Below are 14,759 nucleotides of genomic sequence, written 5' to 3'. Positions count from 1 at the left end.
TGCTCGGACTCACCTGCGCTGTATGAGCTGCGCAATCCCAAAGTGCACTGGCCAAGGGGCTAGCAGGCTGCAGCTACTGCTGGACACAGTCGGCCCCTGCGTGCTCGCTGCCTCCTGTGTGCCCTGGGGGGCTCCTGGCTGGGCTGGGGTGGTGGGAGCCAGTCCCTCACCATCTCTGGGGTGGCCCCATCAGTCAGATATGGGCCCATTGTGGGCCATATGCGGCCCACGGGCCTTCTGTTTGATATGTCTGTTGCACATGAAAAAAATAAGACATCACCTGAAAATAAGCCCTAATGGGTCTTTTGGAGCAATAATTAATATAAGACACAGTCTTATTTTGGGGAAAATACGGTATTTAGAAAAAATGGAAAGCCCAGAATCTCTCATTGCCCTCATGCAAAACCTATACACAGGTGAGGAAGTCACAGTCTAGGTGGAACATGGCAAAATGGACTGGATATTAAGGGATACTGAATTGAAAGAAGATATGCATGTTTTAAAAATTGGAGGATGAAACATCAGTAAACTGTGCTATGATAAAAATACTACCCCTTTAGCTGAAAATACAAATGCAAAGATAATAATGAAAGTCAAAGAGCAGAGTGAAAAAGTGGTAATAAGATTAAATATAAAGACAACCAAACTCATGACAACAGGGACTGACAATGAAAATATTGAAGTGGTAGGTAGCTTCTCTCTTTTTAGGAGCAATTACCAATAGTAAAGGAACAAGCAGTGAAGAAATATACCAGAGACTAGTACTTGGTAGAATTGCAATCTTGAAAAAGATATTCAGATGCTGGGATGTGTCTACACCTATGACGATGAGAACTGTGGAAGAACTGGTTTTCCTTATACTCTCTGTGGAAGTGAACATTAAAGAAGCAGGACATAAAAAGTATTAATGTTTTTTTAATATTGATGATGTAAAAAAATATCATGGATAATCAATAAAACCAACTCATGGATCACTGAACAAATCAACATACAGTACTCACTAAAGGCACAAATACCTGGATTGAAATTATAATAGTTTAGACATATTATGCAAAGACTTAATTTTTTTCTGAAGTCTATAATACCAAGAAGATGGAAGGAAAGACGGGAAGAAAGGCTAACTCACAGCAAGGTGAATGGACTTCATTACAGAAGAGATTGGCACACAGCTAGAAGACATGATGGGCCAGGTTAGGGAAAGTATCCTAGAAAAACTATCTACAGTATGTAGTTGCTAAGATCCAACATCAATTTGATGGCACATAATCAATCAAAAGTAGTTATTCCTCAATTTATGCATTTTAGTCTATACATCCCCATGCTTGACAGTTAATTATGTTGCTTTAACACATACATACACTCCTCTCTTCAACCCAGGTACATGCATATATATATATGCATTTTTTCCTTTAATTCTTTCTCAATATGGACTAAGCAGAGATTATGGAACATCTCCATGCAGGAGCTAAATAAACAAAATTAATTTATCCATCTTATAATGGAATTTTGGCATCAGTTCCAAATGACCATAATAAGCATCAAATTACTTTTATTAAGACTAGATTAAATATCCCATCATCACATGTGTTGGAATATAGATTTGAAAGGATTTCTATCCTACAAAGATTTAATTCTTTCAATATCAAAACTGGATCAATGGAGCTAATTTTTAATAATCTGTATTTTTTATGTAATAGTTCACAAGGATTTAATCTGGTTTATTTAAAAAATGTATCAAACAGATTTAATTTCAAATATACATTTTTGCCACCAGACAAGAGATACAAAGGTGATTCTTGTGATGGTCAAACTGTTAGTGGTAGCTTCTGAAAGCAGCTAATAAATTAAATAGGAATAATTGAATTATTTTGGACACATAGTTAATAGTTAACCAATACTGAATATTTTTCTTAATCTATATAAATAAAAATGTAAATGTTCGTTTGTTCAAAATCTTAAATCTCCAAAAGTTCTTCACCGATTGCTTTGAAATTTTGACACAACGTTGCATTCGAATACGCGCGTGTTTTTATATACCTACTATTATATAGATGTCACACCTGTGACAGGTAAAAACATTTAACCTGTCTGAGCCACAGCAACACGTAGCCGGGTACAGCTAGTGTAATATAATCAGCTTAGTTCTGCAATATCTATATTCCATTTCATGTTTACTTTAAATGTAATAGATTCACAGTATATAGAAATATAGACTCCATCTAATTTTTCACATTCGCTCCAAGCTTATTCATGCAAACACCTACCTCATCAACTTTATGAGTAGATTAGATTCTAAGGATGAAGTATAACATTCTGTGCAGTGTATCATTCCTCATCCTGTTGAATGTGATATTTTTTACTAAATAAGTCATAAAGGATTTTATGTCTTCCATCTGAAAGACATCAGATAGCTTATCCAAATACTATTTTATGCTGCCATCCAAAAAAATTCCTCCTTACTTTGACAGTACTATGGGAATGAATTAGTAATAAGAAAAGCAGCATCACTTTATCAGATATATATATAAGCAGATCAATGAGCCTATACTGTGTTTCAAAAAGTTGTGGTGTACAACAGATTTCCCCACTCTTGGACAACTTTTATATATGTGGATATCAACTTCATAATTCCCAGCAGTGGCCAACTTAGCAGGGGAATTCTGGGAGTAAAATGCCCAGGTCTGATGTAGAGAACAAGGACAGCTATTCCAAATTAAAAGACTTCAAGTCAAGCTAATGATCTTCCTCAGAGCAAAGGCTTTTATGTTCTTTGAGTAAACTATTTTGCAAATAGTCCAACATAATCTATCAATATTGGCTATTTAAAAAAATACATTGGCTTCCAAGCACTGTTTTGAATCATTGTTTTTAGTAGTTAAGCTACAGTCATCAATATATTTAGAACACCTAATGCTTTATCTAGCAGTCTGGTATATGAAAAGCTATTTTAAAGCTACTAGATCCACTAAGAACGCCAGGTGACCTATTTTAACAATTACTGTATACAAATATCTTTACGCTTTTAGAAGAGCAGCTCTGGTTTAGGTCAGTTTTTTTCAAATCATTTCTCATAAAAATAGCAAAATATCAGCCGAGAATGGACTGCAGATGAAAGTCCACATAACCAGATAAAGCTTGTCTAAATACATTCCATTTCCCGATGCAGAGCAAAGTTACACTGGAAACATTCTCCTTTTAAAAAAATTTGATCACAAGATGCAAACAACATCATATATTTATTTTGCATATAGGTAAACATCAACTTAAGAAACACATGCAGTAATTTGCAATTTCTGACATGAATGTGCTATTTGTGTAAAATGAATAAATTCTCAATGCATTACTGATTGTACATCATATATATTTAGACTTCTGGAATCTCAGAACATAGGAAATGAATTGTAAGGTGAGATTCAAACATACCAGGTAATATTCGGCCGATGAGGGCATCTAATAACCAAAATGATTCCTCCTCATTCCTTGTAATAAGAATCAAGTATCCAGCTATGAAATTCATGCCCTGAAATAAATATGAATTTCTTATTTTTTTCATGTCAAAAGAGGGAGTCAAAAGAATGAAATAAAGAGAAAAAAGCAAAACATTTTTTATTTCTCATTGGTTAAGCAGTACAGGAATTCTTTATTCTTTCTTCTGCTCACATATCCAATAGAAGCACTTTGGGGGTGGGGCTGCAAGGCTTTGATGAAAAATTAGTCCAGATGGTTAATCTGACATAAACGAGAAAGGTGGTTAATCTGACATAAACGAGAAAGGAAACTGATCTGGGATAATTTAAAAAATGACTCTGCTGTCAGTATAAAATTTGCCTTTGCCCTATTACGAGCTTATAGACCGGTGTCTATGCCAATAGATATTTTCAATATACTTAAGCATGTTTGCAAATCAAAAATTACTTTGCAACAAAGCTGACTAATGCTGTAGCTTTTGAAGTGTTAAATGTGTAAGCTGTAAGTTTTAAAATATTCAGGAAGAATATCACTTGCATTAATTTAGATTTAATTTCAATGCATCTCCAGCTTCTCATTGTCTTTTTAATTCTCTTAGCTTTTGTTTCACTAACTGTTCTTGATCTTTCCAGTCAATTCAAAAGCAGCAAGATTATACTTTTAATTTTATAAATAATGCCAGCTTAGATTCAAACAAGACAAAAAGATCAAAGTGGCAATATTATTTTATAGTACATTTCAGGTCATTCAAATAGAATCAGCTGTTCTAAGTTTCCAAAACTTTATAACCATCTGTTGATATGACATTGGCTTTCTTCAAAAAGTGCCTCCCTTCTCCCCCACCTCCTCTTTCTAATCTATGAAAAGCCAACAACCAGTATAAAAAGCGTTCCATGTGGTTGGGTTATTTTGCCCTCCAGTTGTGCTGCTAGTTTGCTTGACAATAGCAACCATGGTGACTATTTGGCATTTGGTTGCAGGAACTACAAAGGTCTACCCCTCAGAGGCTGTTTAAAGAGCAAGTGCATTTATTAACCATGCACGCCAGTACTGTTGCAGAAAACAACAAAGCAAGCTTGTCCAATTTCTTTTAAAGGAATGCTCACTGCGAGAGTCTCTGAAATAGGTTAGCTGTCAGTCACATTAACATTTTTGTACTGGTAACTAATTAACAATTCCTGAAATATAAACTTAAATTACACAGAATCACATATATTCTACTGCTTCTGAAAGGTCTATGTACTTGGAACAATCTGCCACTTGCAATGTTCAACATATTTTATCCAGTTGAAAAACTTCAACTGCTCTAAAGCACATAATTGTCAGAATTCCTCTACTGATGCACTGATTTGTCAAATATTTTGGGAAACAGTGGATGTATTTTGAAGAATATAACAGCAGCATGTTCCAAAGCTAAAGTCACCATCTACTGAAATTATTTGATGGTAAAATGAATTCATGGTAGTTATTCTCCAACTTGTCTAAAGCATCTAATTGTCAGAATTCCTTTAAATGATGCACTGATTTGCCAAATATTTTGGAAATCAGTGGATGTATTCTGAAGTCACCATCTACTGAAATTATTTGATGGTATAATGAATTCATGATAGTTATTCTAGGACAGGGATAGACCCCTCACATCCTGGAGATAAACTGTTTCAACTTCTTCTCTCAAGATGAGCATTGCATGCCAAAACAACTAGACAGTTCCCCCCAACCCCCATGCCATCACTCTGCTAAACAACTAATTCCCACAATACTGTCAAACTACCTAGTAGGGCTTTATTACTATTATACTTCTTATCCTTCCTATTACCTATTCCTTATCTTCTTATGACTATAACTTTGTTGCTTATATCTTACAATTTATATTAATTGTTTTATTTAGTATACTAGTATGATTTATGTTGACTGCTTATTTAGTATCATATGACCATCAGTAAGTATTGTATCTTATGATTTATGATGAATGTATTTTATGATTATAATCATGATTTATCACTTGTTGCTTGTATGTACACTAAGAGTTTATGCACCTGAGACAAATTCTAATTCTAATTCTAATTCTAATAATTCTATTCTATAATTTGATATTATTTTTCTGTTAACAAGCCTAATTTGGACTACCAGACCAGCTCCCCTTGGCAGTATGGTTTTAAGACAAATCCTTTCCTACTTCCATATCTACCAGAGTTAGTTTCTATAGACACTCTAGAAAAACACTCTTATGAACAATCCTTTTTTCATGTGTTCTGCCTTCCTTTGAGGAAAGTGCAAGGCAATCAAGAACTGTCAGTCATTCATGCAAGTATTCCACTTAAAATACCTGTCAGCACTTTCTTAATGGGAGAATGTACAGGTCAACTAGTTTCTTGGTATGGAGAATTGCCTTCCTGTTGCATCCTAAACAGAGGAAATGTTTCATGCACAGAATGTTGGTTCTCCACCTCAATTGGCTTTGTCAAGCCTCTACAGATTGCCCCTCATACCCTCCTTCAGGGAAAATGTATGTTACTTGTGGGGGCATTTTGGAAAAGAAGAATATTATTCCATTAAGCTTCACCAATGAGAGAAAGAGGAATGGCTCACCTGGGCAGGTGGAGAACCTAGATCTATTCTTTGCTATACTGGTTCTGCTGGATGAACTGATATTCAAACTGATAATACTGGCTAGGAATACTGCATATCATAGCCCCAACTTACAAGACTATGCTAAAGAACATCAATTGGGAAAGGCTGCTCTAAAACTATGTTTAGCCAGATTCTTTTCTACTGAAACAACAAGGAAGCAACTCCACTGGTGCAAGGAACATATGTATGTAAAGTCATAGTAGTCATGTGACTAGTCCCATTCAACAGACTTACAATCATCAAATGGTATAGCACAGGTATCCATGCCCCTCCTCAATAATATTTATAAGCTCTTAAAATCCTTTTGATTAACCCCAATGGAAGAGTCCTGTTTGTGGAATCTGAATTTTTAGAGAAGAAATTTACTTGCTGCACCAAAAAGATGGTTCTTAATCTCAAGATGCTTTTCAGTGCTGAGACCCAAAATGCCATCCATCCATCCATTCATATCCTTTTATTATTTTAACAAATAAGGCAGTAAACATATCCAACACACCTTCCTTTTCCTATTTTCTCCACAACAACCTTGTGAGGTGAGTTGGGCTGAGAGAGAGTTACTGGTCCAAGGTCACCCAGGTGGCTTTCATAGATAAGACAGAAGTTGAACTCATGGTCTCTTGTTTTCTAGCCTGGTGCCTTAACATTATACCAAACTGGCTCTCATCCTAATCATTAAAAGGTCTTGCTTGAAAGCCTAGTTTGCAATCTTGATTTGATAAAATCCATTCCTTTGAAATCTGTCAAATATCATATTTAATTATAACATACTTGATCTGGTTACTCTTAGCACATTATACACTCGATGTTTGTGGGTTACTCAATCATGGTTTATTACTTAGGACAGAGTATGAACTTAACCAATAAGATTTGTTCCAAATGATTGAGTTTAGCTTAAATATAATCAAAAGCAGTAGGAAATAGGATAAAAGGCTTAGAATACATTCTCAGTGACATGCTGATGGTGCCCTTCTCCTTTGTACATTCTCACTTGTTTCCTGTCACCTGTAACAGAGTGTTTATAGGTCCTGACACATATGTGGCACAGTACTTCTTCTTAAACCCAGATCCAATGCTGGTTAGGAGGTGCTCAATACCAATCTCCAAAGCAATTCCAAAGAGGTTCAAATGGAAAACAACTAGATTGCATGTCTTAAGCTACTGAAATACAAGTAGCATTCAAGACACTACAGGAGTAAAATTTAATGATATGAAGTTTGTTTGCTATTATTTTCTACTTCAAAAGTAAGATATTTATTTTTTAGTATTACATACCTGGCAGTAGCCCACAGATGGGTTGTGGTGCCCATATGCTACTAATACATTGTAGAGTGTTTTCTGTAAACAGGGAACAGCAGTTTTGCGGAACTTTATATTATCTGGAAATGTTCTATTTATGTCTATAATTTGAAAAAGGAAACATGTTAAACATGTTAAAAATTAATCTATGGAACAAAGTTTTGGGAACTGAACCAAATTGAGCTCCCATAAATTACTCATGAAATTATGATTAAAACAAATGATAACATAGATAATATTTTGCTCAAAAACAAAAACCTACATCAAACATTTATGTTTTTCTTTCATCCTACAAAATCCATCATTTCTCGCCAGATTGCACTTCTAGATGCATCCTAATGAATAATTCTTGAACCCAAGAGAATTTAACTTCAAATAAGTAAAAAGAATCATAGAATTATATTATAAAAATGTAAGTTTCTCAATAATTTTTTAAGACTAAGGTTTAATTACTTTTACTGCCGCATCCTTAAATACAAAAACCAGCCAAAAGAATATATATATGAAATTAAAAGACTGAGAAACCTGCCTCTATTAAACTGACATGTTGCTCTGACCTGTTCAAAGTTATTTAAAGATAATTTCCAATGAGTTCAGTAAAATTTATTTCCTTGCAATCACACTAGCTTTAAGAAATATATCACTCCTAAGAACTGTGAGCAAAGACTAACTTGTATGAATCATCATCATCATCATCATCATCATCATCATCATCATCATCATTTTAGCCATTTTCTGTCCACTGCAGGATGAAGGCCTCTTCCTCATGTTGCCAACCAATATGGTCCTGAACTTTCTTTTGCCAACTGGGCCCACAATACTTGCTGATATCGTCAATCCATCTTGTTTTAGGTCTCTTTTATGGATGCTTTTATCAAGTGGGATCCATTCTGTGACTGCCTTGGTCCATCTGCCATCAGTTCTTCTTGCTATGTGACCAGCCCATTTCCATTTCAATTCTTTTACTCTCTTGATGATATTGTATACTTTCGTTTGTTCTCTAATCCATCTGTGGGTCTTTCTATCTTGTCTTGTAATGCCGAGCACGTATCTTTCCATGGCTCTTTGCGCCACTCATAGCTTTTGTATCCATTGTGAGGTTAGTGTCCATGTTTCACCGGCATATGTTAGAGCAGGTAGCACACACGGATCGAAAACCTTTCTCTTCAGACATCGGGGGAGGCTGTTCTTGAAAATTATGCTTAGCTTGCCAAATGCCTGCCAACTACATTTAACACGCCATTCAATTTCCTTTATTGTATCACCTTGCATTGAGATCCGTTGGCCAAGGATCTGTATATGTAGTCTGTATATCTGTATATGTCTAGTTTTTCTCCAGATATAATTTTTTTTCTTTCTTTGGTGAATTTATTCAACATAACCTGGTTCTTTTTTAGGTTTATTTTTAAGCCAAATGGTTCTCCTGTTGTATGTGTCTCAGTATTCCAGCATGCAAATTAAGGCATTATTCAACCAACGCATAAACACTGCTTACATAAACTTACTACAATAACTATATGAAAAAAACAATGGCAACAATTTGCCTTAATGACCTTAAAGTGGAAATCAACATAGAACGAGGTGTGTACGACAAGGCAATACAATATCGCCTAGCCCTAGCCTTTTCTCAGCCTGCCTTGAAGAAGTAATTCACAAACCAGACTGGATGGAATAAATATGGAATAAAAATCAGTAGTGCCTATTTAAATCACTTAAGATGATGACGTTCTCTTCTCGCAAGACTCAGAAGAGCCACAAAGACACATACAAGAATGTGTATGAATATATAGCTATATTTGAAGGGGTAGAAGGGACAGCTAAAATATGATAATTAAGTAATACATTTTGGCTTAAAGTATCAAGAATTTCCCATCATGCTCTTCCTCCTGTCTGCATTTCTGGGCATGCCCAGTTTTCAGTAAAATAGGTTTGTCTTGAGTGTGACCAAATTGGAGTCCTATTTAGTATTCCAACTCCCCCTTTAATAAAGACATGAATTTTAAATTAGCAGGCACTGAAACTGATCCAGAGAACCCTGCAGGATAGAGTGGTTGGTATAGGTAGCAGTGGTGCTTGTAGAGATGCTTAAAGACTTATATGTTACTGCATACTTATGCAATGTTAGTTATATGGCTAAATGACACTGCTTTTAGGATTTTACTTAGAACAGCCAGGAAGCACTATAGATGCAGTCCTTGACTTATAATCATTCATTTAGTGACTGTTCAAAGTTAGAATGGCACTGAAAATGTGACTTATGACCAGTTCTCACACTTACAACCTTTGAAGCATCCCCATCAAAATTTGGGCACTTGGTAACTGACATGTATGATGGCTGCTGCATCCTGGAGTCCTGGGACTGTCATCTGCAACCTTCTTAGGGAGCATCTGATAAGCAAAGTCAATGGAAGAAGCCAAATTCGCTTAAGTACTGCATGATTCACTTAACTGTAGTGATTCACTTAATAATGGTGACAAAAAGGTTGTAAAATGGGGCATGATTCAACTGCCTTGCTTAGCACCAGAAATTTTGGGCTCCAATGTGGTCATACGTCAAGGACTACCTGTACATGGCTATATGGATAATGTTATACTATTGAGGTTTAGTCTTATTTTTTCTCTAGAGCAGCACTGCATGGTCACTGTTGGATAAGGAGTTATTCTGTTGGATAAGATTGCAAAAAAAACATTTTTATTGCTATAAAAGTTAGGTACAGGCAGTCCTCAACCTGACTGGTCACTTAGCAACCATTTAAAGCTATCACAGATCCAAACAAGGAACTTACAACCTGGGTTCTAAGTTATGATGGCTCCCCCCCCCCCACTATAGTCATGTAATTGGTAACCAACCCACATTTATGGCCATTTGCAGCATCCTAAGTCACATGATTGCAATTTACAATATCTTTTGCCAGAAATTGGCATTTATTTCCCATTTCTGACAAAAAATGCCCATTTGGGACAATCGGTTCACTTAACAACTGCAGATTTGCTTAACAACCACTGGGAAAAAAACTCAAATTCGGGTCAGTCACATGATGACCCGCTTGACATCTTATGATTGTCTGTGGAGATTCTCAGTCATACAGGTATGGTTGGCCCACAGGTACTTTTTTCAGGAGGTAACTGGACTTTCTTGTTTTTTTCTTTGAAGACATTGGCTTCTCATCCAAGAAGCTTCTTCAGCTCTGACTAGATCAGAGGTCCTCAACCTTGGCAACTTTAAGACTTGTGGACTTCAACTCCCAGAATTCCTCAGCCAGCTTTGCTGGCTGAGGAATTCTGGGAGTTAAAGTCCACAAGTCTTAAAGTTGCCAAGGTTGAGAACCCTTGGACTAGATGGTGGGGAGTGGAAGGATTTATATTGCTTCTGTCTGTAAGCAATATAAATCCTTCCACTCCCCACCATCTAGTCAGAGCTGAAGAAGCTTCCTGGATGAGAAGCGAAACATCTTCAAAAAAAAAGCAAGAAAGTCCAGTTGCCTCCTGAAAAAAGCATCTTTGGAACTTATGATTGTAATTCCAGACTCAATTATGGTCATAAGTCAAAGTCAAAGACTACCTGCATCCCTAAAAAATACATAAACCGAAACTGGAGAAAAACACAGGTAGTCTTCGACTTACGACCACAATTGAGCCCAAAATTTATTTTGCTAAGTGAGACATTTGTTAAGTGAATTTTGCTCCATTTTACAACCTTTCTTGCCACAGTTATTAAGTGAATCACTGCACTTGTTAAATTAGTAATACAGTTAAGTGAATCTGGCTTTCCCATTGACTTTGCTTGTGAGAAGGTCGCAAAAGCTGATCACATAACCCCGGGACACTGCAACCATCATAAATATGAGTCAGTTGCCAAGCATCCAAGCTTTGATCACATGATCATGTGGATGCTGCATAATGGTCATAAGTCATTTTTTTCAATGATGTTGTAACTTTGAACTGTTCACTAAGTGAACTGTTGTAAGTCAAGGGCTACCTGTATCTTATAATCTTAAACAACCTTATTTGTTACTCAGTCTACATTCACTCTGATACCAATACCCTTTGAGTAACTAGGGGGACATCGAGGCAGGATAGGTTTTGTTGTATGAGCTTTCCCATCATTGCACAGGGAATCTCTTAAGTTGGTCAGCTTCAAATACTTGATTTTTTTTTCACCCATTCCCTTTTAAACTAGGGCATATATACTATGTTACATTTCAGAATAACCATTCTGGGGAAGTCTTGTTGTGGGAAACCTATCTTTGTTTACTGTCCTTCAAACTTTCTAACAAAATTCTTTATTTACTTTCTCCACCTGTTCATTGTATCTTGCCCTTTCTTATTGGCAAAAATATCTTCTCTTTGGGATATCAAATTCTCATGCTATATGTATCCAGGCCTTTTTCCTTCTGATTACAGGTAGTCCTCAACTTATGACTACAATTGAGCCCAAAATTTATGTTACTAAATTAGACATTTGTTAAGTAAGTTTTGTCCCATTATACAACTTTTCTCGTCACATTTTCTCAACACTGCAACCGGCATAAGTATGAGTCAGTTGCCAAGCGTCTGAATCTTGATCACATGACCATGGGGATGCTGCAACGGTCATAAATGTGAAAAATTGTTATAAGACACTTTTTTCAGTGCTGTTTTAACTTTGAATGGTCACTAAATGAACTGTTGTAAGTCGAGGACTACCTGTAGTTCTTTTTCTTGCTCATGAGCCAGTTGGCACATTTCCAGGAACCTGCATGTGACTATTTACATTCTAGACCATTACTTTCTGATAACTCAGTTTTTGCCTGTAGTTCTTCTCCTTGTATGTTTTTAACATTAGCTCAGCCTTGTTAGGACTTGCTTCAGCTGCTTCAACAAATATCTATTCCAACCACACTGTAAAATGCTGGTTAAAAAAGCCTCGAATAGTAATAATCTTAATTGTTTCTTGAGGACACTTGCTTTGTAAACAGAAAATCTTTTTACATTACTACCATTGTATCAATTTGCTTATGTCAATTAACATTTATCACATTCAGAGAAATATTACCTTTATTTCCTATGAATTCCTCCAAATTAATCTATCAGGATAATCCAAAAACACTATTCATTTTTTAAAAAATAGCAATTTAATTTTCAAACTAAAGCAGCAAAAACAAAAATAGAGTAAAAGATTTCAGCATATTTCAGCATTCAGTTCTAGTGTTCCACACCTCAATGACCTTCAGAGCTTAAAACTTCCACCAGCTGAACTGGGTCAGAGGCTGCAGCCCAAAATAGCCAGTGGGCACAAGGTGAAGGAAGACTTCTATGCAATGATATAAAGGCAGTCGCAGAAAAGCAGCTTCACTTGTTTTCAAACAGTCTTCTCAAACACAGTGTTGTCTAGATTTGTTGGAATTTTACACTCTCCCATTGTGGACATTTTTAGAACCGCAATCCCAGCACAACTGTGATACAGTTGGGAAAATCTAGTGTAGAACTGTTCAGTCATTATTTAGCTTCCTCTACAGGGGTGTCAAACTCAATTTCATTGAGGGCCGCATCAGCATTGCGGTTGCCCTCAGTGGGCCAAGTGGGTGCGGCCAGGGTGGGTGCGGCCTACTGGGTGGGTGTGGATGGAGTGGGTGTGACCTACTGGGTGGGCGTGGCCAGACTACATCGTTCGTGTCAAGGGGGACTGTGGGGGCCTGGGCAGGAGTGGGACAGATCTGAGGGTCTCTGGCAGAAGGGAGTGGGACCAGGGTAAGTGCCAAGGCATGGTCCACTGGAGGAGCCTCACTGTTCCTCTCAGGCCATGCGGGGGGGGGGGTTGGTGGTGTGGGCTGCAGAGGTCAAATGCCCAGCCTGGCCCTTGAGCACCCGCGGCACCAAGCCCAGCCCCACTTCCTCAAGGCTGCTGCTCAAGGTTCTCCTGGTTCCTCACTGTTTCCAGACAGCCTTGTGGAGCTAAGACTGAATGTGTTTCAGCATAGATGGCCACCACAAAATTGTATATTGGCTCCCGGCCGGCCTGGGCCTGGGCCAAGGCAGCGGGGGCCGTTCCCTCACTGTTTTCAGGATGGCTTCGCGGGCCACATGAAACCACTTTGCGGGCCACATCCGGCCCCCGGGCCTTGTGTTTAACATGTCTGCTCTAGGACTACCTCTCATCTTCCCATAACTAATTTAGAAAAATTAAGTTGCAGCAAGTTAATGGAAAATTTATCACAGAATTCTAAACTTGCAGGAACTAAAACTTAAGAGCTTTATATTAGAATTAGTACTAGATTAACGGTAACATATCTGCCAATTTTTTCTGACAGGTAGTGAGAGACAAGGAGAAATAATTCAGTGATTCTTAAGATAATGTTTTAATTGACATAAAAAACCATTGTTTCTGTGCAAAACAATAATTATTTATTTCATGCACCTCCACAATGCAAGAAGATGGTCATACTTATAGGTATTACATCTGTGCAGGGAAATGTGGACAACAAAATCCTAATACACACACACACACACACACACACATACAAAACAATGTATAGACATGTATTTTGAAGCTAACCTGTCATAATAGTTTCGACAAGTTTGCTGTTATGGTCTCCTTCCAATAATTTCTGGTAGTAGCCTGGGTTGTAATCCATATGAGACTGAGCACCACTCACTACCATCCAGACTTCGGCACGGTGCTCATTTGGAATGCCTTTTCTGATATAGCGTTTAACTGCAATACATTAATTAAAATACACGTTTTAACATGCAAAATGATGCCATAATGATACCCAACAATTAAAGCTATAAATAATTAAAATATATTAAACATATTAACAGAGGAGAGAGAGGACCGTCTTGCACTATCATACATCAAGGTGAATTCAATGTTGTTAATGTTTCATTCCAACATTACAATTTCATATTGTCCTTCAAGATGAGACATACCAATAACCACAGTAACTTTGGAGTCACTTCAGGCCTCTTGCAACACCTGTAAGAAGCTGCCTAAAACCCGAAAGATGAGAGCAACTTGGAAAATAGAAAGAATATTGGCCAGGCTATCATGGTATCTTGTCTACAGAAGTTAATCAGCTCGAACTACCAAGTTCTGCCACCTCACACTGTGTTGTGAGTATACAGAGACACATTGCCAATCTATATCATAACATACTTGTATGTAGAAGGAACTTCTTAACTGCTATGCTAAGTGTAGGTGTCCTGAGGAAAGTTTCCCAGTGCATCGTTTAAGGCAGAGGTGTCAAACTGCTGGCCTGCAGGCCAGTTGCATCATGCAGAGGCCGCACCCACCCCAGCTCTGGCAATGTGAAAAAAGTTGCAATACGTCATGATACATCATGTGACGCGGCAAGTTTGACACCCGTGGTTTAAGGGATTTGTCA

General features: G+C 37.2%; 1 protein-coding gene across 1 annotated transcript in view; it reads right to left on the bottom strand.

Annotated features, from left to right (window-relative positions):
* Positions 1 to 14,759, bottom strand: part of GRTP1 (growth hormone regulated TBC protein 1) — a 31,665-nt gene that overhangs the window by 11,137 nt on the left and 5,769 nt on the right. The window contains exons 3-5 of the mRNA XM_015819326.1: positions 13,931 to 14,089; positions 7,372 to 7,496; positions 3,424 to 3,520 (exon numbers count right to left, since the gene is read on the bottom strand). Of these exons, the coding sequence (XP_015674812.1) occupies positions 3,424 to 3,520; positions 7,372 to 7,496; positions 13,931 to 14,089 (381 nt within the window). The remainder of the gene's footprint in view (positions 1 to 3,423; positions 3,521 to 7,371; positions 7,497 to 13,930; positions 14,090 to 14,759) is intronic.

Source organism: Protobothrops mucrosquamatus, unplaced genomic scaffold, assembly GCF_001527695.2.
Source record: "Protobothrops mucrosquamatus isolate PMUCROS unplaced genomic scaffold, P.Mucros_1.0 scaffold897, whole genome shotgun sequence".
NCBI lineage: Eukaryota > Metazoa > Chordata > Lepidosauria > Squamata > Viperidae > Protobothrops > Protobothrops mucrosquamatus.
The sequence above is the reverse complement of the archived record's forward strand: the minus strand, read 5'-3'. Positions and strand labels throughout refer to the sequence as shown.